The 22,853-nt window shown below is 31.9% G+C and overlaps 4 protein-coding genes across 9 annotated transcripts; 3 read left to right on the forward strand and 1 right to left on the reverse strand.

Annotated features, from left to right (window-relative positions):
- The first annotated feature begins 466 nt into the window (after window positions 1–466).
- LOC101204116 lies at window positions 467–3,917 on the forward strand. The gene is made up of 8 exons (XM_004138709.3): window positions 467–657; window positions 801–888; window positions 1,202–1,429; window positions 1,591–1,699; window positions 2,468–2,513; window positions 2,764–2,849; window positions 2,924–2,982; window positions 3,503–3,917. The coding sequence occupies exons 2-8, from the start codon at window positions 806–808 to the stop codon at window positions 3,615–3,617; spliced, it is 726 nt and encodes a 241-aa protein (XP_004138757.1). The 5' UTR covers window positions 467–657; window positions 801–805; the 3' UTR covers window positions 3,618–3,917.
- Window positions 3,918–4,292: 375 nt separating this feature from the next.
- LOC101212545 (dentin sialophosphoprotein) lies at window positions 4,293–8,417 on the reverse strand. Its single transcript, XM_004138827.3, has 3 exons — window positions 8,183–8,417; window positions 7,626–8,001; window positions 4,293–7,010 (listed from the first exon to the last, which is right to left on the reverse strand). Exons 2-3 carry the CDS (start codon window positions 7,979–7,981, stop codon window positions 4,646–4,648), a joined length of 2,721 nt encoding a protein of 906 aa, XP_004138875.1. The 5' UTR covers window positions 7,982–8,001; window positions 8,183–8,417; the 3' UTR covers window positions 4,293–4,645.
- Window positions 8,418–8,810: 393 nt separating this feature from the next.
- On the forward strand, window positions 8,811–10,192 carry LOC101203871 (acetylglutamate kinase, chloroplastic). Its single transcript, XM_004138708.3, has one exon. The coding sequence runs from the start codon at window positions 8,938–8,940 to the stop codon at window positions 9,991–9,993; it is 1,056 nt and encodes a 351-aa protein (XP_004138756.1). The 5' UTR covers window positions 8,811–8,937; the 3' UTR covers window positions 9,994–10,192.
- Window positions 10,193–18,403: 8,211 nt separating this feature from the next.
- Window positions 18,404–21,038, forward strand: LOC101212300 (FCS-Like Zinc finger 10). 6 transcript variants are annotated; one of them, XM_011651478.2, is made up of 3 exons: window positions 18,404–18,673; window positions 19,030–20,372; window positions 20,458–21,038. In XM_011651478.2, exons 2-3 carry the CDS (start codon window positions 19,264–19,266, stop codon window positions 20,615–20,617), a joined length of 1,269 nt encoding a protein of 422 aa, XP_011649780.1. In that variant the 5' UTR covers window positions 18,404–18,673; window positions 19,030–19,263; the 3' UTR covers window positions 20,618–21,038. The 6 variants fall into 6 exon arrangements, with proteins under 6 accessions (XP_011649780.1, XP_011649781.1, XP_011649782.1 ...); XM_011651479.2 differs by having other exon boundaries at window positions 19,106–20,372; XM_011651480.2 differs by having other exon boundaries at window positions 19,289–20,372.
- Window positions 21,039–22,853: the final 1,815 nt, after the last annotated feature.

Here is a 22,853-nt window from a genome sequence, read left to right on the forward strand (position 1 = left end):
GAAATTTTTTGTTCAACAAATTCGAAGCGTGGTAAACATCAAAACCTTTGAAAAGATAATTATTAATTCTATTCACTAAACTATGTTTGGTCATATATTTAGCCTCCGAAAGATTGTGATATTTTGCTATATTTATAAATATTTTTTAGAAATTTTAGAACATTTTTTAAGAATGTTATATATATATAAAGAAAAAAAAAGTATGAACGGATGAGTTCAGGACTTCACTAAACCTATTTTGTCAATATTTTGTCTCCCAAATATTTTCTAAAATAACATTATAAAAAATAAGTTTGATGTTTTATAATTTAAAACAGTAAAAAAAAAAAGTAAAAAGTAAAAAGTAAAAATTGAAGAGTAATAAAAATAAAAAATGGAGATTGAAAAGGAAGAAGATGATGTAAGCAATAAGGTTGATCGTAAAATAAGGGATTCCACGTACGATCAATTACCACGTGTTTTCCATAATTCATTCAGTGCTATCATCAGGATATGAACCTTCGCCTTCCTTCATTTTGCTTTTCAACTATTTCTTACTACCATTTCCTTAATTCTCTTTCACAATCTTCTTTACGCTCCCTCGCTGATTTCAGACTTCCTTTCGCCTCTCTCCGCCGTCCAATTGACTGTCGGAGGACCATAAAATTCCACTCCAAGGTGAAGTAAACTGGTTTCTGTCTTGAATCTACTTCCTCAGCTACCTTAGGGAGTTTCGTTCTTTTTTTTTTTCTTTTTTCTTTGGCTTGGGGCTTCGATATTTATTCTTTGTTGTAATTCATTTTGGGAAATTGTGTTTGTAGAGAGAATGGTGGTTTTAACTACTAAATTGCTTGGGCAAGGAACAGGGTCGTTTCCATTGCTTACTGCTCACAAGTTTAGTTCACCGAGGTATATATTAGTTTATCATTAATCATTCAAACGTGAATCTAGCTTAATTTTGGCTCTTCAACTCAAAAGTATATTTATTTATTTATTTCGAGTTCAATTGCAAGTGGGTACGAGGAAGTATTCACACTTGGATTCAAACTTTTGACCTCTTGGTTGAAGACATTTCTGATCAGTTAACCTTGTATTAATGTGTTTGAATGAAGATATTGGCATCATTTGGATTTATTTCTTATACTTTCTTGATTCCATTGCTATTGGATTTAGTTCTTATACTCTCATTGTTTTCGCTTTAAAAATTGTTTCTTCAACTCAGGAAGAAATTTGAAACGACTAAGCTATCCAAGGCCACCAATTCTGAGACTAATACCAAGAAGGCAAACTTATCTGTCAAAAAAAGGGAGAAGATCAGATTGCCTAGTTATAGTGGCCAAGGCAGGACGTATCATATCAAAGAATTCCTGAATCATCCTTCAGGAATTGAAGCAATGCTTAACAAAAATGCCTTAAAAAGTTTCCAGTTACTTGATGCTAACACATACAGGTCTCTTCCATTTGTCCCTTTGGTGGTAGTTTCATCCTATTAGCTTTTAAAACAATGGCGTATGATTTTTCTCTTTTGCATCTAATAGCCTAAAGTCATTACCTTAATTGCAAGTTATTATGTCCTCTTTGAGGTAAATGGTTACTGTTTTGTTTTTGCAGATGCACTCTGCCTAAATTGCAACTTTTGAACTTTGAAGCTGCACCTACACTGGATTTACGAGTGATCCCGACAGATGAAGATTTTACCGTTGAGATGCTTTCGTGCAAGGTGAGGAGTCTAGTCACTGAATGAGTTGGCAGGTAGAAACAACAAAGATTTACAAGATATCCATTTGCAATTGATTTTAAGCAAGTTGAGTGGTTGAGATTGAACCTCCGCAGGAGATTAAAATAGTTGGCTAGGTAGTCATTTCATGATCTTATTACACTTGAGCATGAAGAAATAATCCTTTTAGTACAATAGATTAAAAGTAAAAGTTTCTCTGAGCTGCATCCGAGTGATCTTTAAGCCTTGTTTGATAAGCCATGTTGTTTTAGGGTTTCTCTTTTCTTTTCTAAATTGACACTTAAATTACGTCCACCTATGAGTTTCTATTTTGTCATCTACCTTTATCTTCAAAATTCAAGCCAAGTTTTAAAAACCAAAACAAATAGTTTCAAATATTTTTTTCAGAAAAGATAAAAACTATTATAAAGAAATGATGAGAAAACATGCTCAATTTTTAAAAACGACATGGTTGGGCCTAAATTTCTTCTTCCATATATATTGAGGAAGGTCTAAATTGTTTGATGTGGGAGTCTGCTGGTTCTGGCACCTTTGGGTTTTTGTTAGATTGATTGATGATGTGATAGTCATGCCCATTTGTTTTGAAGTCTACAGAAAGCTACTATCGTCTGCCCAGATGAGAGTTAATTGAAAATTATGAATGAATACACGTGCATATTAAGATCATAGTAAACTTTGTTTGTTGTCTATTCAATAGGAAGCACAGTACAAAAGGTTCAAAATTGGTGACATTTGAAATTTTATTCGTAGTTTGAAGGTTCTGAATTGGTGGAACGCCAAAACGAACATTTTTCAGGTAAACTGAACCTCCCCTTAGCTATGAGAATTATTGATTTTTCAATCCAAGTGTAACACAACTAGCCAAGGTATATTCCCTCATCTAAGAAGTCAAAGATTTATATCCTCTCATGTCTTGTTGAACTCTCTAAGAATTATTTGTTTGTAGATTTGACGTCTCTAAAGAATAGAATCACTTTTCTAATTCATTGACATTTCAAGTGACGGGGGCAAGATAATCTAGGTGCTCATTGCTTTTAAATGTGCAGCCTTGATGATTAATCACTTGACATGGGACACAATCGATTCAAATTCATATCTGGAAGTTGATGTGAAGTTGAATTTGTCTCTGGAGGTTATAATCTTTATCATCAATATCATATTTAACTGGCTATCATTTACTGACTGAATAATTCATCTCTTATGCAGATTTATACACTTCCCTTCACCCTAATGCCTACCGCGGCAGTCGAGAATCCAGGAAATTTGTAAGTTATTTAGTTGCATTTGATAACTATTTGGTTTTTAGTTCTAGAAAATTAAGTTGGTAAATATTATGTACGTCCTATGAGTTTATCTGTTACTTATTTATTTTCTAATAATAAAGTCTTCATAGTTTATGTCTAAGTCTTGGAAAATTTGTTTTTGTTTTTAAAAGTTAGCTATGACTCCAAAAGTTACCTTCAGAAAGACAGACTCTAACTATACTCTGTCTACTGTATAACTTACTTTAACAACATGAAAGGGGAAAGACTTCACTTATAACTGATACTGTTCTAGCAACCTCTAGCAAGAACTCTTCTGTTTGCCAGTCAATCTCCTAAGCTATAAATAGAAACTGTTATACCAGCTTTTGCATTAGTTTCTCAAATTCAGTTTCAATGATCGAGTAAGACCCGAACTTCAACTTGATGGATACTCAATATTTGAGTTTCCTTTTGCTGTGGCTATTCATTATCATTCTTGGTTATGCACCATTTCTTATAACTTCAAATTATGGTGACACAGGATGCTACAAGCTCTCTTGGACAACCTTGTGCCTCTACTGCTGCGGCAATTAATGCAAGATTATGAAAAATGGATTAGTCAGCAGCTAGATCATTCTCAACTCTCCATCTCTTGATTCACTGCGAAGTTAAACGACAGCCTTCAATTTTCAAGCTACAGAGAAGCCTAGATTAAGAGAAGTTAACTGAAAGAAAAAAGAAAAAAAAATGATTGTGAAGTGTGTCTTAACACTACATTTCTACATTGTACATTGTTTAGGCTATTCCTACAAAAGGGAAGTAAAGTAGTCGATTCAAGGCCACGTGATAGTGAAGTTTAGAGACCTTGTTTAGTTTGCAACAAGAAAGTTAATGAAAAACACAGTTTGTATTTAAAGGTTTTATTATTAATATGTTTGGTAAAAGATTCCAAAGACTATCTTTAAACTACGATTTTAACAGTTTCGTTTTAAGAAAATGAGTACATATGCTAATTATTTAACTTACACAAAATTTCAACGCAACTTTGGCTTTCCATTTCAAGAAACTAAATACATAACATGAAATTTTGTATTTAAATTACAACCTTGAGGTTTTCAGCACACCTTTGACCTTTTGATTTCAAAAGAATGAATAAAAGACAATTATTTAACATAAATGACAACATGAAGATTAGAAATACTTTTCACTTGAGATTTGAACTTCCAATTTTTTTAAAAAGAGTATATGTCAATGAATCTCTAAAACTAGACTTATTTAGAGACCTTAACAACTAATATAGTAAATAAAAAATACAAAATAGAGACATTATAAGCACTTCAATAGAGCTTTAAAATTTACTCCGGAACTCGAATCTTCTGCATATACAAACTTGCTAGCACAAATGGGATTCAAATATTGGATCGCCTTTCCAGAACCTGATGAAAACAATACAACAATGAACAATACACAAAAGACAATTCCATTTCTGTCCCTGCCCGGAACAAGCTTTTCTGTAGCAACTATGAAGGAAGTTGAAAGCAAACAACATTTCAAATAAATTGTCTTTACAGGAAAGAGGAAAGAGGAAAGAGGAAAGATACAACCTTTCAAACAAGGCATATCATGATTCAAGCTCTAGAATTGATAGAAACAATAAGCAAACATACGGATATTGAACCCAAGCCTAATGATTATCACGTCTGCTTGATCGAGATTCATATTTGGGCCTCTTTCTGGAATCCTCCCTATCTCTTGTAGATTCTCTAGTTTCATAATCTTTCTCAGATCTCTGCCTGCTACTTGGTTGATACTCCCCTCTTTCAACTTCCCTGCTTGATTTTAGACCCTCATCTCTTTCATGTTTTCTCCCTCTAGGCTCCTCATATCTGCTGTGCCTTTTTTCCTCTTCAGTATCTTGATCAGTCCTCCGATGGTGATGAGACTCGTTAGCCTTGCGATGATGTCTACTTCCATGCTCAGTTTCTTCAGAATATCTGCTTCCTGTTCGAATCGACTTTCTGTCGTCATCCTCAATTTGTGCACTGTAGCGTGATCTAGTGTTTGATTCAGAGTCAATTTTGAAGTCTTCCCTGTACCGTCCATCCCTTGTGTCATCGTACCTACCACTCCGTGATCTTCTGCTTGATTCAGAGTCATGTTTGATATCTTTCTTGGGGTCAGAATTTCGATTTCTAGATTTTGACTCTGGCTCTTGCTCAATTTCAGGACCTTCATCAAGCTTTCTCTTGCCGTTCATTTTATCTGTCCGTTGACTTGCATGGTTCAACTCATTGATAGAATCTTTCTTAAACTTGTACAAACCATCTGCATGGTTTTTCCCTCTTTCACGTGCTCCATCAGTTGATTTTACTCCCTTCTCTAGATCAGAATCGTCAGATGAATATTTCTTAGCTCTCTTGTGTTTAACTGCAAGGCTATCATCAGAATTTTCACTGTCATCATGTTGCCTTTTACCATCTATTTTTCTTTTTGTAGCTATCTTACCACTTCTACCAAGATATTCACCTTCTTCTTCGGATTTATCATCAGTGTTGTGTCTCCTACCTTCTGCATGGTCTAAGTTCCCTTTTCCTCTTTCACGAGCTCCACTGCTCAATTTTCCTCCCTTCTCTAGATTAAAACCGTCACCAGACAAATATTTCTTAGCTTTCTTGTGGTCATCATCGCCCTTTCTATGAACTGCTAAGCTATCATCAGAATTATTGCTATCATGTTGCCTTTTAGCATCTATTTTTCCTTTTGTGGCTATCTTACCACTTCTACCAAAATATTCGCCTTCTTCTTCAGAACTATCATCAATATTGTGCCTCCTACCTCTGCGCCTCTTCACTAATTCATCACTGCTAGATCTGTTATCGCCACTTTTTTCATCATCAATGTCATGTCTGCGTCTACGATCATCTTTGTTTGGATACTTTCTTGACTTTTCAGAATCGGATTCACTATTTACCCTGCTCTTTCCTGTATGTTTGCTGTGATATCTATGCGTACTCTTCATGCGACCTACATCAGAATCAGAACTGTCATGGTCAGAGCTGTCACTTTCTCCATATCTTTTACCATGCTGGCTTTTGTGTTTCAGTTGCCTGTGTTTATCTTCAATCCCACTGTCAGAATTGGTTTCATCAGTAGAATCCTGTTTCCGGCTTCTTTGCTTCTTCACCTTGTGACTTTCATGTCGACCAGATCCTTTTTTCTTGTGGCTGTCCATCCCAATCTTATCACCATCCGTAAAGGAATCAGAACCATCGCTATCATGCCTTGTGCTTTTCTTCTGCTTCTTTGAGGTGTGTTTCTTGTCAACATCACTGTCGAGATCACTTCCATGACCTCTTTGATTATTTCTCACACTCTTCTTGGTTTTCTTGTGCTCTCCATCAGAATCAGTATCAGAAGAATCATCACTATCATGCCTTCTGTTTTTCTTATGCTTCCTCGAGGTCAAATATTTCTGGTCAAGATCGCTGTCTGAGTCAGTTTCAAGATTATCTTTCCGTTTATTTCTCGAGTGCTTTTTGGTTACCTTGTGCTCGCCACCAGAATCAGTTTCAGAAGAATCATCACTATCATGTCTTCTATTCTTTTTAGAGTTCCTTGAGGCGACATATTTATTGTTGACATCAATGTCAAGGTCACTTTCAGAATCATTCCTTCTACTATCTCTCAAGTTCTTCTTGGTTCCCTTCCGCTCACCAGAATCTGTGTCAGAAGAATCATCCTTGGATCTTCTTTTTTTATCCTTTTGTTTCATCTCTTTTGAAGCCCCCTTTTTGACATCCTTATCATCATACTGATCTTCAGTGCCACGCTTTTTCCAGTTCAAATCTCTGTCCAGAAAAGAGTGTTCAGACTTCTCATGACGTTTCATATCAGCATTCTGACCCTCTCTTCTATTCCTTGATGGATCAGAAATCTCATCTTTAACCTGTTCACTATCATCCAATGAACCCAACCCAAGAGCAGCTCTCAATGTTTTCATCTGCTCCTCCTTTCTTGCAGCAATTTGGTGAGTCTGTGTATCTGATACCCTGTTCAATCAAGGGACACCATTTAGACAATCACTTCGTGCACAGAATAAGAACGCAGCACTGGTCATAAACTATAAATATGATAAAAGATCAGAGTCAACAGAAATATAGCAAGTACAAAAATTAGTTTGACCTCACAAGGAAAATAAATTTGCATTAAACCATGAAGGAAGAAGACACAGATCCATGAAACTAGATGCTAAAAGGCCACTTTCTTGTCACTACCCAAATATGGTTTTGCTCCAGTCTCCTTCCCAGTTCCACATTTTCCATTAAGCGAATAGAAATGCTGTGCTTCACATTCACACTCCATTCTTACGTGGTACAGTCATTATTATTTCTCAAGAAATAAATTACATCATCTTACATATCATTTATGAAAGACGAGCAGTGCCTTCCAATTAAAAAAAAAAAAAGGAAAAGAGCAGCAATATGCAAAAAAATTTAGCATACAAGCAATTATCAAAAAACTAAATACCAAAAGAATGGTATTTGAGAATTTCTGATTATAATAATAGAATAAAAAGGAAATCTCAATGACTTCAGCAATTTATTATTCAATCTCATCAAGCTTTTGTGTATCAAACCCACAAAACGAACGAATGAACACCATACCTCTTATCAGCAAGAACAATGGCAGAGGATCCATCTTTTTCCTCAGAACCAGAAGCAGCTTCCAAATTCTCACGAGCTTCCCTCAACTTTTCAGAAATTTCCTTCTCTGTATAGCCTTGTTCGTTGAGCTTGTCCTCAAGTATGACAAGTTTGAGTTCAATCTGACGCTTGCGGTCATGCTCGAGAATGTCTTTATTAGGTTTCTTGGAAACTCCAGCAGTGCCCTGATCTTCTTCAAATCCTCTGGTGCTTTCAGCAACCTTTCCAGTCTTTGGCCTCACAAAAAACTTGTTCGTCTGGATATAACCGTTAGTGCCAGACCCTCTAGGAGTCTGTAATCCAATACCGTTATACATAGTCCTGCAGCTTCACCAACCTAGAAAGAATCCAGTCAAGTACTATAAACCCAAATCACAGAACAAAAAATTACGAAAAAAAAAAAATAAATCTCAAGCACCAAAATAATTAAAAGAGAAATCGAAGATCAGAACTGGGAGAAAAAGAAAGAAGATTCCATCTCATAAACCCCTCAAAATAATATTTTGAAATCTACACACCTCAAACTTGAAGAACAACCGAGAGTGAGAGATAATAACGAAATCAAAGAAAGCACCAGAGACGGAGAGATCTTAAACAATCAAAGGCGACAACATTGAGAGACGAGAGATAAATGGAGATCAGAGAAGGAGAGGCTTGAGATAAATCAATAGTGTTGAAATGATTATAAAGAGAGATTGGGATTTTCGGTCTGAAGGTGAAAGAAAAATAGGCGCGATGAAGAACCCTAGCTTATTAGATATAAAAACCTTTTCTTTAATAGGAATTCCAATAAATAAAAATAAAATCCCTTTTTATTTTATTTCATTAAAGATTAATAAATAAAAAGAAACTACTTTTTTTTTTTTTTTATTTCACCCCATGATCTGCAAATTATTTATTTGATTTTAAAATGTTTTTGAAACAAAAAAAAATACAAAACAGTGAAGAAAATTTATTTAAAATGATACAATTTTTTTAATATACAAATATAACAAAATATTATTTGAACACTTTTCTAGTTATAATTGTCTATATTTTATTTTTTTTATTGAACGGAGAAAATTTTATATTAATATTTTATGATAGTATTTTTTGGAAATTCGGAGTTGTTGTTTTTTAACAAAATTAATCCAACACAGAAAAAATAAATTGTAATAAACCTTCTCTCTGTTTTATCAACTGCTTGCTCTCAATCTTTAAGCCCTAATTACTCTTTCCCCATTCTTGTCAGCCTCCATCCGCCCTTCACTCTCCCTTGCCGGTTCGATCAAAAATGCCGGCAGTCGAAAGCTTGTTAAGTCCATCCGCATCCAAACTATTTACTTCCAAATCCTTGCTCAATCCTTCCATTTCCAGTTCCTCGATCTTCTCGCCCGCTCCGCGATTCCGCAGATTACCTTCTTCTTCTTCGTCGTCGTCGCTGTCGATCAGATGTTCAGCCACTCAGCAAATGGAGGCTGTGGTTGATTCTGTTACTCCAGGGCAGTTCCGAGTCGATGTTCTCTCAGAATCACTGCCATTCATCCAGAAATTTCGAGGTAAAACGATCGTTGTCAAGTACGGAGGTGCCGCCATGAAATCGCGGTCGCTTCAAGCTTCGGTTGTTAACGACCTTGTTCTTCTCTCCTGCGTCGGCCTTCGCCCGATCTTAGTCCATGGCGGTGGGCCGGAAATCAATAACTGGCTCAAACGCCTCAACATTGAGGTCGTTTTCCGCGACGGTCTTCGAGTGACCGATGCCGAGACAATGAAAATAGTATCGATGGTATTGGTCGGCGACGTTAACAAGAATCTAGTTTCATTGATCAATAAGGCGGGAGCATCAGCCGCAGGGCTCTGTGGTGTGGACGGCCGGCTACTCATGGCTCGGCCAGCTCCTAACGCGGCACAGTTAGGGTTCGTAGGCGAGGTCGCACGTGTGGACCCTACGGTTCTACAGGCACTTCTGGACAAAGGCCACATTCCGGTGGTCTCATCGGTGGCTGCCGATGAGTCAGGGCAGATGTACAACATCAACGCGGACACAGTCGCTGGAGAATTAGCGGCGGCGCTAGGGGCAGAGAAGCTGATCTTACTAACGGATGTGGCGGGGATTCTGGAAGATCGTGATGATCCGAAAAGCTTAGTGAAACAGATAGACATTAAAGGAGTGAAGAAGATGATGGACGAGGGAAGAATCGGCGGAGGGATGATTCCGAAGGTGAATTGTTGTGTCCGATCTTTAGCTCAGGGAGTGAGGACGGCGAGTATCATCGACGGAAGGCTGGAGCATTCGTTGCTGCTAGAAATCATGACAGACAATGGAGCTGGAACCATGATTATTGGCTAAGGTTAGAAATCTTTTGAAGCTTTGAAGTCGTTCAATTTTCTTGGAAGTGTATAAATTTATAAATAGCGAAATATGACTGATAATCTATTCTGGGAAAACAGATTTGGATGAATTTGTATGAGTAAATTGGATAAAATTCGCTAGAGCCTGATGAAATCTGAATGTGTCCATTAATAAAACTATGATTAAATTTTCATTCTTTGGATTCTTAGAATTTTATTTTGGGTCAAATTCCGATTCCGATTCCGACTTTGATTATTATTATTACTTTTAAGGTATACCCATTTATTGTATCTCAATCATGGTGGACTGAGAGTATATCTTATTGGATATCTTACTTCAAAAGTGTAGCCATAAGTATAATTAGAATCTCTTCTTCACTCTACATAAACATCTCCAGAAGTTGTTTTCTGATTAATTTTAATCGTCTTACAATTATTAAACCATTTAAAACTAAGTTTAATTACACTTAATTTAGATAATTATATCTTTCAAGATTAGTTATTTCATATCTATATAATGTATTTATTGTTGACACACGTGAAAACATTAATAATAAAATCTAAGACGAAAGTAGTAAAAACCTTTTCTTACTTTTTTTAAAAAATGTTCTTTTTTATTTATATTTCATTGATATACTCTATATCTGTAGAAATTACAAACTTGATATCCATTTGTAATTGATGTTTAATTTTTCTTATTGTACATTAGGTTAAAGTTTATAGTAAATTCAAAGAAATATATATATTTGAATTCATAATTTTGCAAGTTTGCTAGGATAATCATTTTGTCTAAAAAAAATAAATTAAGCTGGTTGAATTCTTGACAAAGTTAAAAGAAAAAAACATTTTTTTAGTTTTAAAGTTGTTAATAGAGACAAAGTTTTAGTTGTTACAAATTTTTGAAAGTTTGATGGCATTATATAACTTTTAAATGAGGCTTTAAACTATAGACTCAACAAACTAAAAAGTTGAGTGCTTAATAAACTTATATTTAAATTACAAAAAAAGTGTTTGTTATCTATCTATACAAAAACTTACCTTATTAAGTTGGATAGCTATACAATAGATATAAAACAAAAAGGTTGCCTACTGTCTACTATCTTCCTTTGAACTATTCGATCTATATCCAAAAAAAAATCAGGTGACATCACAACTTAATGTGTTAGAAATGAATATTGATTGATTTGAAATTACAAGGCAGAAGACCAAGAGTTAGTATCAACAATAAAGAGTACATATAATAAAGATTTGAATGAAGAGTATAATATGTCTCCCAACATATCTAAATATGAAATGACATAATTGAATGTCACTCATGGAATAAATATTGGCTCCATTAGCACAAAGTGACAAAGAAAAAAGAACACACCAATAAAAAGAAAAAAGTGAAAGATGGAGGACCAAAGTGGAAACTTGAGATGCCAAATTCGATTTTCCTTTCAAATGAAGCCTACAATAAACAATGTATCAAAATATCATTCATGTCATGGTGATGTATTTTGAAATTGGTTCAATTTTAGTGTATATTTAGTCTGTCATTTTTATCCACTTTTCGTTTTTTAATGGTTTCTTTTGCATTTGTTCACTCGTGTAAAACAACTCGATTGTTAAGGAGAAGATACACTTTGTTACGGTCTTTAATCGACAGTTAGATAGTCAGAAATTCAATAAGTGGCAAAGAAGAAACTAGAATAATAATAACCGAATTTGCATAGTATATGTTAAAATACTATTTTAGTCTCTATACTTTGAAATTTGTTCAATTTCACTCTATGTATTTCAATCATCAAATTTGTTCATGTACGTTCAATAAAAGTTTTGTTATTATTATGAAAACATATCAACATAGTGTATTTCATTTTAGGAAAATTATAACTAATATCAAATTGCCTGTGAGAGACTAAACAATTGAAAGTACTCAAATAAAATCGAATAAACTTGAAATTTCGATATACAAGAATCAAAATGAACAACTTTAGAAATACTCAAATTTAAGATTTATTAGTATTAAAAAAATAAAAAAATAGATACCTCAAAATAAATACTATGGTAAAAGAGAAGAATAATGAGACTCTAAATGTATATTTTTCTCTCTATATATACGAACTTTAAACAAGTGGTTGAATAGGTTTTATCAATTATTAGACTTACAAAACTTATTTAATATAAAATTAAAAATTTAAGAACATATTAAACAATTTATTATAGTTGATAAATAATTTGAATTTGCATACCACTTGGTCTTAAGGTATTTGATGGCATATGGATTATTTTTCTAACATTTATAAATATTTTGGTTTATAAAAATAATAATAATTAGTTTTGTGTGGAGTTAAAACTGTGACGGTTGATAGGCGGCGTTAAAAGTTCCGTCAATGTGCGGCTGTTTGGTCCTGCGAAAGGACGGATCTCTGGATTCTCTTCCACTCCCATTATCCAATTACTTTTTATTTTCCTTTTTAAGAAATCCTTTTTTATATTATTATTTAATTTTGATATATATATATATATAAACACAGTTTCAGTTCTCATAATTTAATTATTCAATTTTAGTATTTACATTTTTAACAGATTTTTAATATAGTCCCTTAAAACTAATTTTACTAAAATTGATAAAAGAGTAATGAGAATTTGGGATATTTTATTAAAATAGTGCTGTTTTTAAAACTTATTATCAAAATAATGCTATTCCAAAACAATTTATCAAAAAATTTGCTATTTTTTCTTTTTCTTTTTTTAAACTTTTTCCAGATAGAATTCGTTATTTGAATATTTTATTTTTCTATCATTTAGATCAACTTAACTATTTTAAATATTTTTTATTTGAGAAAAGGTAAATTTAATTTAAAATTATTATATATGTGCGTGTTTAAAATAATTCTTTTAAAAACTTGATTTTAACTATTTTAAAATTATTATTAATATTAATATAAATAAGGTAAAAAAAAAATAAGGATAATATCAAATTCGATCCTAGCCTACTATATAGTATACAATTAATAAAGACATTTTGAAAAACAACAAAATAAATTAAAGTATTTATAAGTTATAGCAACATCTATTAATGATAGTCACTGATAAACTCTTATCATTGTAGCATGTCAATGACTATAAATGATAGAATTTAAAATTTTTGTTATAATTTATTAATATTTTGTAAAATTTGTTATTTTTAAAAATTTCTCAAAATCATATCCTAATTTTTGTAGAGTCAAAATAAACCCTACTCAATTCGTGTATAGTGGTTCCATATAAGTTATCTAATAATTTCTTAATTCTTTAATATTCAACTTCCTTACACTATTGGTGTAATGTGAGGGTACAAAATCTAAATAGATTTATAGTGAAAAAAACAAGTTAAGGACACGATAAGTGATAATGAAAAGAGAACAAGGAGATGGAACCAAATATGAGAAATTACAAACAAGGAAAAAAATATGAAATGGGAGATGAAGTACTAATATCAAGAAGATGTGCAGACATTTAACGCGAAATTCAAAACAACAAAGAATGACTGACAAATATATATGTGTCATTTATGTTGTTTACAAATGGTCGTAGGATATATAATGTCGATGGGGTTGATTATGACCAACCTTCATATGGAAACTTAAACAGAATGTAGGATCTAATTTGTCATAAACTTAAAAGCCAGAACGAGTGTACGATGATACAAAAATGTTGGCTAACTATAAATATAGAGACTTTAAAACAAAGACTAATGATGAATTCGAAGAGGCGAGCTTCGATTGTTGTGAATATGAATTTTCTTCAAATGCATTCAGTGATATAGACATTTATGAGTAGAGATAGCGTTTGGAAACACGATCTAATTATAGTCTATGTAGTGACTGGCAACACGAATGTTTTGTGAAGACAAAAAATACTACAACATATGGTTAGTCAAGTATTTTGCTATTAAAAGTCCTACACCATATGCAGCAGTAAAGTCCACACCGATAAAGTGGATTATTCGATAAAATAAATCAGTTAAAACGAGAGAAAGTGAGTTTTTTTTTGTTAGAGGGAGGAAACTAATTAAATTAGTATTAAATAAAAAAACAAGAAATAATTAAAATGTAAGAGAATATTAAATCAGTCAAAATAATTATTATTTAAAACGACTACCATAACATTTTTTAATGCAGATTATTATTTTTAATTATTAATTTAACATATTAAAAAAATTTAATTCGACACACTTTAACATCCACATATCACATTTTAACTATTTTCTTCCAACTCTTTCCTCACATTTTAATTAATTCGTATTTTAATTAAATTTAAAAACTAAACTATAAGGATGAAGATTTTTTTAAAAAAATAAATAGAATCAAAATAATTTTAAAAGAACACTAGTTTTAAAAAAATTAACATAAACATAAATTTAAAATAAAAAAATTGAAAAAAAATCCCATTTAACACTTTTTAAATAAATTTTAATAACAATAAAATTCAATCAATTTTTTTCAGAAAAAAAATAGGTTCTTTTTTGTTAGAGAGAAAAAAATGAATTAGTGTTAAATTATAAAAAACAAGACCTTAAATTTTATCGATAATATAGAGGAGAAAGAAAAATAAAAATTTAAATAGAATAAAGAAATTGAAGAGAATACAAAATAAATTTATATGATTTTTTTTTTTTAAAAAAAGTCGCCCATAGAGGGAGAATAAAAAAGAAATGGGGGAGAGAAAAAAAAATTGCATTATTTTGATAAATAGTTTTCAAAATTGCATTATCAATATAATTTTTTCGAGAATTTACGTGAAAAAATTGACAATAAAATTGCAATTGATATTAGTTTTAAAATTTATCAAAACTACACAAACAAAAAGTGTACAATAAAAAAGTATAAGAAGATATTTTAGTTGAATTTGTACAATAAAACCCTAAACTCCAATCACCAAACCTTTTTAGAATATCAGAAGGTGGAGTGAGTTAGAGGCATACAAATAATAGAAAAGGACAAAAGAAAAAAGATTGAATTCAAATATAGTCCATTTTCTTAATTTTTAAAACACTCATACGTAGTAGATATTGACAGAAGTTTATCGATATATATCATTGATATAATCTCAAAGTTTACTATGATGAACTGAAATATAGTAAACTTTGAGATTATATCAATGATATATATCGATAAACTTAAATATGATTAACTGAAATATAGTAAAAAAAGAATTAAAAAGAGAATATAGAAAGAGAAAATTAAAAAAAAAAGAATTATAATTCAAATTGAGAATAAAATATTATATATATATAATAATAATAAAGTCAATCTCACCGTATTTTATAAATTGAAAAAATAACAAATTTAAAAGTAAATAACCATATGATTTCGGTGTGATATCACTAATTTTGTTGTATTCATAATATAAAAAAAAATGTTATGAGCGTTTTTTTTATTGATGCAATTTTTTAAAAAAAGAAAATTGAGATATAAAATTAGAAAAATTTAAAAAAGAGAAAAAAGAGAAGGGAAAAGGAAAAACTAAGAAAATAATTTGCATATTTTGAGGGTTGAAAGTAAATGGTCCATCTCATCTCCTTTTTAGTTCTATGAAAAACCATAAATAGCAAAAATCCAAAAATATAAATTGACCGAGCGTAGCATAACTTTGATGTACCTGATTGCGACCCAACATTAACTGAGGTCAGTGAAGTAGTAACCATGGTTAAAGACCGTGAACGTTTGTATCTTTGATCGCCGTCAGCTTTGTCGTTTTCTAATGACTCGCCTTTTTAAAAGCGAAATTGAAGATGTTGAACCAACCAACACCCCATCTCTAAATACCCTTTTTATTAGTAAGTAAATTTTAGTTGATAATATTCTAATTTTGTAATTATTCTCTTCTTAAATTTTAATAAGTAATCATTTAATTCACTTGTTCTACTCATTAATGTTCTAGTACATAATTGTTTAATTGTTCCCTTAACTACTATATTTTGATGGAAGAAAAACCTAGACATGCAATTGTCAAAACTAATATAGTTGATTGGTTGATAAACGAACATGTTAATGATCAAAATATCTATGATTAAAATCACTTGTTGCAATATATATATATAGACAGACCATACGCTAGTTTTTTACTATTTCATAGGACGTATATTGAAATTTTTTGGTCATTTATCTGAAGAAAGGTTGTGAGAAATATAAAAATTAATGATATATTTGCATTGAAAAATGTATTTCCTCTCGAATTTGTTAATTATTTTTTTGAAATCGGAAAGCATAAACTTTACTTTTTTTTACTCATTAATTTCCATGTGCTATTTAATTTATGGTAATGTTTATTTTTTAAAAAAGTGAAACAAATTTAAAATCTTGCAAAGAAAAAGATATTTGACTATGAAGAAACATAAAAAACAAAATTATTATCAAGATTAATAATAATAATAATAATAATAACATAATCCCAAAAGCAATTACTAGTCAAAAGTATTTTTGATAAAGTAAATTAATAATAATAAATTTTATTTTTTGGGTAAAAGAAGCATGGCAAAGTGATCCAATTTAAAAGAAAACACCATTTTCAAAGGTCATTTAAAAACACACAATTCGTCAACAACAAATTTAACTCGGTCAATGTAAAATTTTTAACTTTAATCAATACCAAATTTCAAGAACAAGACAGAGATTTTCTTTTTTTGAAAGAAAAAAAATTTCTTGACTTAAATTACAAGTTTTCCATTTTAATTTTGATTGTAATAAATTAAATTAGATTTAGAAAATATTGTATACGAAAAGACGATAATACTAATTATTTAAATTTATTTCGACCTTGTCATCTAGATATGTCTAGTTATATTTGTGCCTTAAAGCAAGACGATGCTACAATTCTACCTTCGAATTTTCAAAATTAAAAATGGTTGTATGTGAGTTCAATTTGTATAAATATTATAGGCTATTATTACCGCGGTGTTATATATATAATTGTAATTATTGTCCTACTTTTTAGAGTGTTTTTTTTTTTTTTTTTGCTTTATTTAAAACTAAAAGAAAAAAGTGCATTATCAATTTCATTGAAAAAGTGCATTGTAGAAGAGAAAATAATAATAACAATAAATGAAAAAGTGTTGTAATTTTAAATGTAAAATTAGAAAACTTTATCTTAAAAACACGTTTTGACCAAATTCAACTACAATAATTTCTGGGAAATTACATATGTTTTCGGGAATATATTTACTTTATATACAAAAATTTAGAAAAATAGAGAAAAAAAATATATTTATTTATATATACATATATACTGATTATGAGATCACAATCTGTTGAATAAACTTTGAAATGATAATAAATGAAAGTAGATTTTAGATACCCAAATCCAAATAAGTTCCTTCAAAATCTGAAAGGTTTTAAATAAAGCAATGATTTCCATAGATAACCAAATATTTTTTTAATCACAGTCCTAAAATGTTGCCAATTTAATTTAATTTTTTTGAAATTTTAGAATAGGTAAAGATTGAAACTTTACTTATAAATGAAAACATTAGATGAATAACTTAGTCATTAAGTTACATTTAGATCCACAAATCTCCTTCAATTAATGAAATTGCATTATTTGAAGAAAATACAAAGAACCCAAATCATCAAATTTGATTCTTTTTTCATTCCAAAGTGACTTAGAATCTTAAATACACATGATTTGCTTGCTTCACAAACAATTCAAACACAGTTTTATAAATTACAGGAATTCAATACCTAAATTACACAAAACCCCTCCAAATATTGCCATTTGTGAAGAAAAAAATTCTTCCAAAAATGATAATATCTTAGGACATTTCAAGATGCATGTTGAATTGTTACTCAAGACGTAATGATGTGGTAAATATGAACCGACGTCTTAAGTCATTGTTATACATGTAACATAGATCATAATTTTCTTTCTAAATTTGGGAGTTTTTCATTTTACAAAAAGTGGAGTTAGGAAATAGAGTTTCTAACTACGAGGTTGACCATATGGAAATTTGGACTTGAATAATGAACGTGGTTCTACGTCATCCTCACAGTTTTCATCCAACATATCAAAGTTTTTCCTTTTACAATGCATGGACTAGAGAATTAAGCCATGTTACAATTCTTACCACACACGTTCATAGACTATTAGTTCCTTCAAATATGTCTAAGTTTTTCTTTTGACAACGTGTGAAGTGCGAGAATCGAACCTAGTGCATTGCAATAATAATATATGAAGCATATAGTTAAATTATTGTGATATCAACCAACATTAACTGGTCACATTTAGAGTATTAAATGGATGGGGTTAAAAATGGAAGGAAAAGTGGAAAAGAGAGAAGAAAAAAATGGGTAGTGGGGAATTGAATTGAGAAATAAATGTAGTGAAAAGTAGGAAAATGAAGGGAAAATACGTACAAAATAATTCTCTGCCAAAATACTGTAGTGCACGGCATTGCATTAGTAGAGAGGTAAAGTTTTGGTTTTCTCATAGAGCTGAAAGAGGTGTGTTTCTGAAGCTCACTGCTTCACTGATTTTGAGGCAATTTCTAGAGAGAGAACACCAGAGAAGAGGAAGAGAAGAGTGCCTCACAAGTTTCACAGTTCGCCATTCCAATACCCCATTTCCCCCCTTTCCCATTCACTAATTTTTTTTCTGTTCAGAACAACGCCATTACTGAAGTTTCAGAGCTCTTTCAGCAGATTTCACAAACCCAGGTAAAGATTTTCTCCTTTCTTGTTTATTGTCATTCCCTTTTTCGTGTTCTTCAATCTGTCGATGATTCTTTGGGTTTTCCTCTTTTTGATTTTCAAATATTTATGGAATGTCCTCGAGAAAACGAGGGTTTCTGTTTGTTTTTACACTGTTTGGGGTCACCCCTCTTGGTAGTTTAATCTCTCCATCGTATTTGATTGTCTTTTCTACTCAATCGTTGGGATTTCTCATCTGGGGATTTCCCATTTTTAATCGTTTATTGATTGAAACTACTGTCGTTTTCTATTGGGGGATTTTTTTCTTAATGGAAATTGGGAAATGATACTGCATATTTGAGTTTTGGCGTTGTTGTTGACAGTTTTCACAGGGTTGTTTCTTGTGCCATTGGATCTGATTTTGCGTTCTCACTTTGTTCTAAATGCGTGAAATGTCAGTTTCTGCTACTTCTGAATTGATTCTGTGGACTGTGTTCTTCTTTTGGGGAGTTTCTTATCAATGATCAGATCTTAATGATGTTTGTATTTTTCACTGCACAATGCTGCTGGGTTTCTGCCGATTCTGATGGATTCCTGAAACTATTTTGTATTTGTGAATGAGCCCAAATAACATTGATGTAGAAAAGAAGCTATGGTTTTGTAGGGGGGAGTGGCGAATCGAAACAATGCTGAGGAAGAGAACAAGGTCGGTTCAGAAAGATCAGTACAGAATGAATCAGATGAATGTCCCTTGTTCTGGTTCTGAGCTTCACACCAAATGTAGTTCTATTTTCAAAAGATCTCACCTGTTTACTGGGTTGTCTCCTAAAGGTTTAGAGTCTGATTCGGCCAAAAGTCCAACTTCCCCTCTTGATTTTTGGGTACTATCAAGTTTAGGTAACCCTCTTAGATCTCCTAGATCATCATCCAATGAGGGGCATAGAAAGAACTGGGATTCTAGTAAAGTAGGGCTGAGCATTATTGATTCTTTAAATAACGATGATAGTAAACTATTTGGGAAAGTTCTTCGATCATCGGATAGTAAGACCGCTCTCTTTGGACCTCGAAGTGTGGCCAAGAAATCTAATTGTCCACCACAGGCAAATCTTATCCAGGGACCTAAATCCTTGCCTAAAAACTACGCAATTTTCCAGGTACCAAAGACCAAAACTCCCATGGAACAGGGAAACTCTGATGTGATTTTTGAAATTGGAGAAACCCCGTTAGAATGTGAGCCTTTTGGGAACTACTCTCGTTCTTTTGATTCCTACAGGGCATTTGCTCCTCGATCTGTTATAAATGGCCACAGTGTTAGCAGTAGTAGTACTACTACCGAGAGTGCTGCTTCTCCTTGTTTAGGTGAAGAACCTCGAGTGTCTGAAAAATATCCTCTCACAAAACCGTGTTCGACTTCTTTAGGCTTATCCTGTGACAACGGATCTAATAAGCCTCTCTCAGCAAGTGAGATTGAGCTGTCCGAAGATTATACATGTGTAATTTCACATGGTCCGAACCCGAAAACTACCCATATTTTTGGTGACTGCATTTTAGGATGTCACTCTAATTATTTGAGCTCATCTTCTGAGAATGAAATGAAGGAGATGGAATTCCCTCGTCCTCTTAAAAGCTTGAATACCTCCACATCATATTCATTAACTGACTTCTTAAGCATGTGCTACTCCTGTCACAAGAAACTGGATGAGGGAAAAGACATTTACATTTACAGGTTTGTCACAAGAATATCTTTCAGTCTCGCACACATTTTACAGTTTTGAGCCCTTGATTAAGAACTAACTCATGAACTGTTGCAGGGGGGAGAAAGCCTTCTGTAGTCTAACATGCCGTTCCCAGGAGATGCTGATGGACGAAGAACTAGAGAAATCCATTGACAAAACCTCCGAAAGTTCTCCCAAGTCCAGTGCTGACCATGATGAGGACCTTTTTGAAACCAGCATTGGTGGCTTTGCATAAGCGCTCGCCTCCAATGGCTGGCCACCATGCCCGTGGTTGATGAACCTATCGAAGGCAACAGACACCCTTTTGGTCATCTGTTTGAAAAGAGCTGTTTTTATGTCCATTGGTGGCAGCCATGGATGATCACTTTTGTAAAATGATGGTGTTTGTTTGCTTTGCTTCACCTCCCATAGTCATAGTGGATGATAATCTTTGGCCCTTTTCTTTTTTAACATAAAATTGACTGTGGCCCTGTGAGCCTATTTTTTGTGGCTCTTTTTTGAGTTTTTTTTTTCTGGCTTATGATTATGGCCAGAAAATAAAATGATGTATGGACTTGAACCTCCACCTTTGAATAGAATGGCAGTTTCAGTTCCATATTACAACTTTGATGCTTGTGGTATGAACTTAACTGTGACCTCCCCTGTTGAACTTTTAATGGTTGTGTGCTAGAAGTCTACATAACAAAGAGATTTTAGGTCAACTCATAGAGTTCTCATATTCGTTCAGTACGGAGCATCTTTAGTATAGTATTGAGTTATCCTTTCAAAATCAAGAACATTGCAACTCTCTTCTACTTTTTGGTACTGTGAGAAATTTTGAATTTTGTTCTTGTAGTCATATTTTTAGATGCCTAACTATTAAACTAGCTAATTCGAGTAATTTATTTTCAAGGAACCTACCTCTAATTTTTTAAGAACATTAACATTTTTTAATGAACTTACAAACAAATATATAGATAAAAAGAAACAAAATACATAGATTTTGAGTTCTACCACTTAAAAATACAAAGCATAAGGAACATCCCGTAAATGTGCAATTGGGTTATAACCATACGGGTCCTTGAGTCTTTGGGCTGGGTTGGCCTTGGCCTTGTTCTATAGATATAGTTCATAATGGTTCAGCCTATGACTCCAAAGTTAGAGTTGAGTTTAATAATTATGTTTTGGAAAAATTAGCCAAATAGATATTATAATATCATGTTTTCAAAGTTGTCCAAATATTTGAAAATTTTCTTTATTAAATTTATGTCAGTTGTAATGTTTTTGTATAAATACTTCCTTTGTATATAAATTCTTTCCAACTTTGGAACTCATAGAAGAAAAAAAAAACCATACTTCAAACTTCATAATTAGCCTTAAAACTGATCAAATTAGGTATCTATTTCAACTTTTGGAAACCTAAGTTTATTTTTCTTCAAACAAAAGTAAGCCCTGTTCTATACCGATTTCATCCTTTCCTTCGAATTTTCTAGCTTTTTTCGATTGTGTTCGTTTGTTTTAAACTCCTCGTATTTAATGTATGTGAAAGATCAATACAATCACACAAATTTCTCTCATTGATTCCAATGACACATGTACACTCTTTTAATACTTTTGTACCGTTAACATCCTTTTTGTCATTATCATACTTGAGAGTGCAAAAACCCAACACATTTCATCATAGTAAGATATATATTTGCATAATACAAACTCGATCATATTGTAACACGTAATGTTTTCACTCACAATCGTAATTCTCAACTCAAACAACTATAACTTAAAATATTGTCTTCCAAGTTTATAATAGATAAAACTAAGTTTACAATATGATTTCCACTCACTTAACTTGAATCACCAGTTGATATAACTCCACCACACAAACTTACATAAAGGAAAAATGATGTTACAAAACTTGTGGAATAGGGTAAGATATCACATCCCCCTATAGAGGAACTCATTGTTCTATTTAAGCCAACGACCATTCTTCACATGGCCAAAAACTATTTATATTTGTGTATCTCTTTGTTTGAAGTTTCTCCTTTTTGAACCTCCAATGAACATCACCCTAAACTCCACTAAACAACTGTTGCCTCTTGACTCTTCAAAAGCATTTCACTGTTCTGATACAAAAGTGGAAATTTAAAATTAAAATATTAAATTTAAAGTATTAGTGGATATCAATAATGTGAATAATTTACGTATATATTGATAAAATATCGAATGAATATTACTAATTAAGTTATTTTTACTCTTCAACTAAGTTATAGATATTGTTATTAGTATTGTATTATGTTGGATAAAATATATGACATTTTTATTTGGTATCTTTACGTAAGATAGAGTGGTATTTTGTTATATTATAGAAATAATTTTTTGATTTATATAAAAATCCTATAATAAGTAATTAAAACTAAAACAAATCAAAAGAGTTTAATTTAAAAAGAACAACTTGTTTCAAACGTTGAAAAAAGTATTTGGATTATTTTAATTTT

This window comes from Cucumis sativus, chromosome 2, assembly GCF_000004075.3.
Source record: "Cucumis sativus cultivar 9930 chromosome 2, Cucumber_9930_V3, whole genome shotgun sequence".
Classification (NCBI taxonomy): domain Eukaryota; kingdom Viridiplantae; phylum Streptophyta; class Magnoliopsida; order Cucurbitales; family Cucurbitaceae; genus Cucumis; species Cucumis sativus.

Coding starts and splice junctions, on each gene's coding strand:
- LOC101203871 (XM_004138708.3), top strand. CDS start 8,938: ATGCCGGCAGTCGAAAGCTTGTTAAGTCCATCCGCATCCAAACTATTT.
- LOC101204116 (XM_004138709.3), top strand. CDS start 806: ATGGTGGTTTTAACTACTAAATTGCTTGGGCAAGGAACAGGGTCGTTT. Junction 1,430..1,590: donor CTTGATGCTAACACATACAG/GTCTCTTCCATT, acceptor TTGTTTTTGCAG/ATGCACTCTGCCTAAATTGC. Junction 2,850..2,923: donor AGTTGAATTTGTCTCTGGAG/GTTATAATCTTT, acceptor TCTCTTATGCAG/ATTTATACACTTCCCTTCAC.
- LOC101212300 (XM_011651478.2), top strand. CDS start 19,264: ATGAGCCCAAATAACATTGATGTAGAAAAGAAGCTATGGTTTTGTAGG. Junction 20,373..20,457: donor AAAGACATTTACATTTACAG/GTTTGTCACAAG, acceptor GAACTGTTGCAG/GGGGGAGAAAGCCTTCTGTA.
- LOC101212545 (XM_004138827.3), bottom strand. CDS start 7,981: ATGTATAACGGTATTGGATTACAGACTCCTAGAGGGTCTGGCACTAAC. Junction 7,011..7,625: donor ATTGTTCTTGCTGATAAGAG/GTATGGTGTTCA, acceptor TTGATTGAACAG/GGTATCAGATACACAGACTC.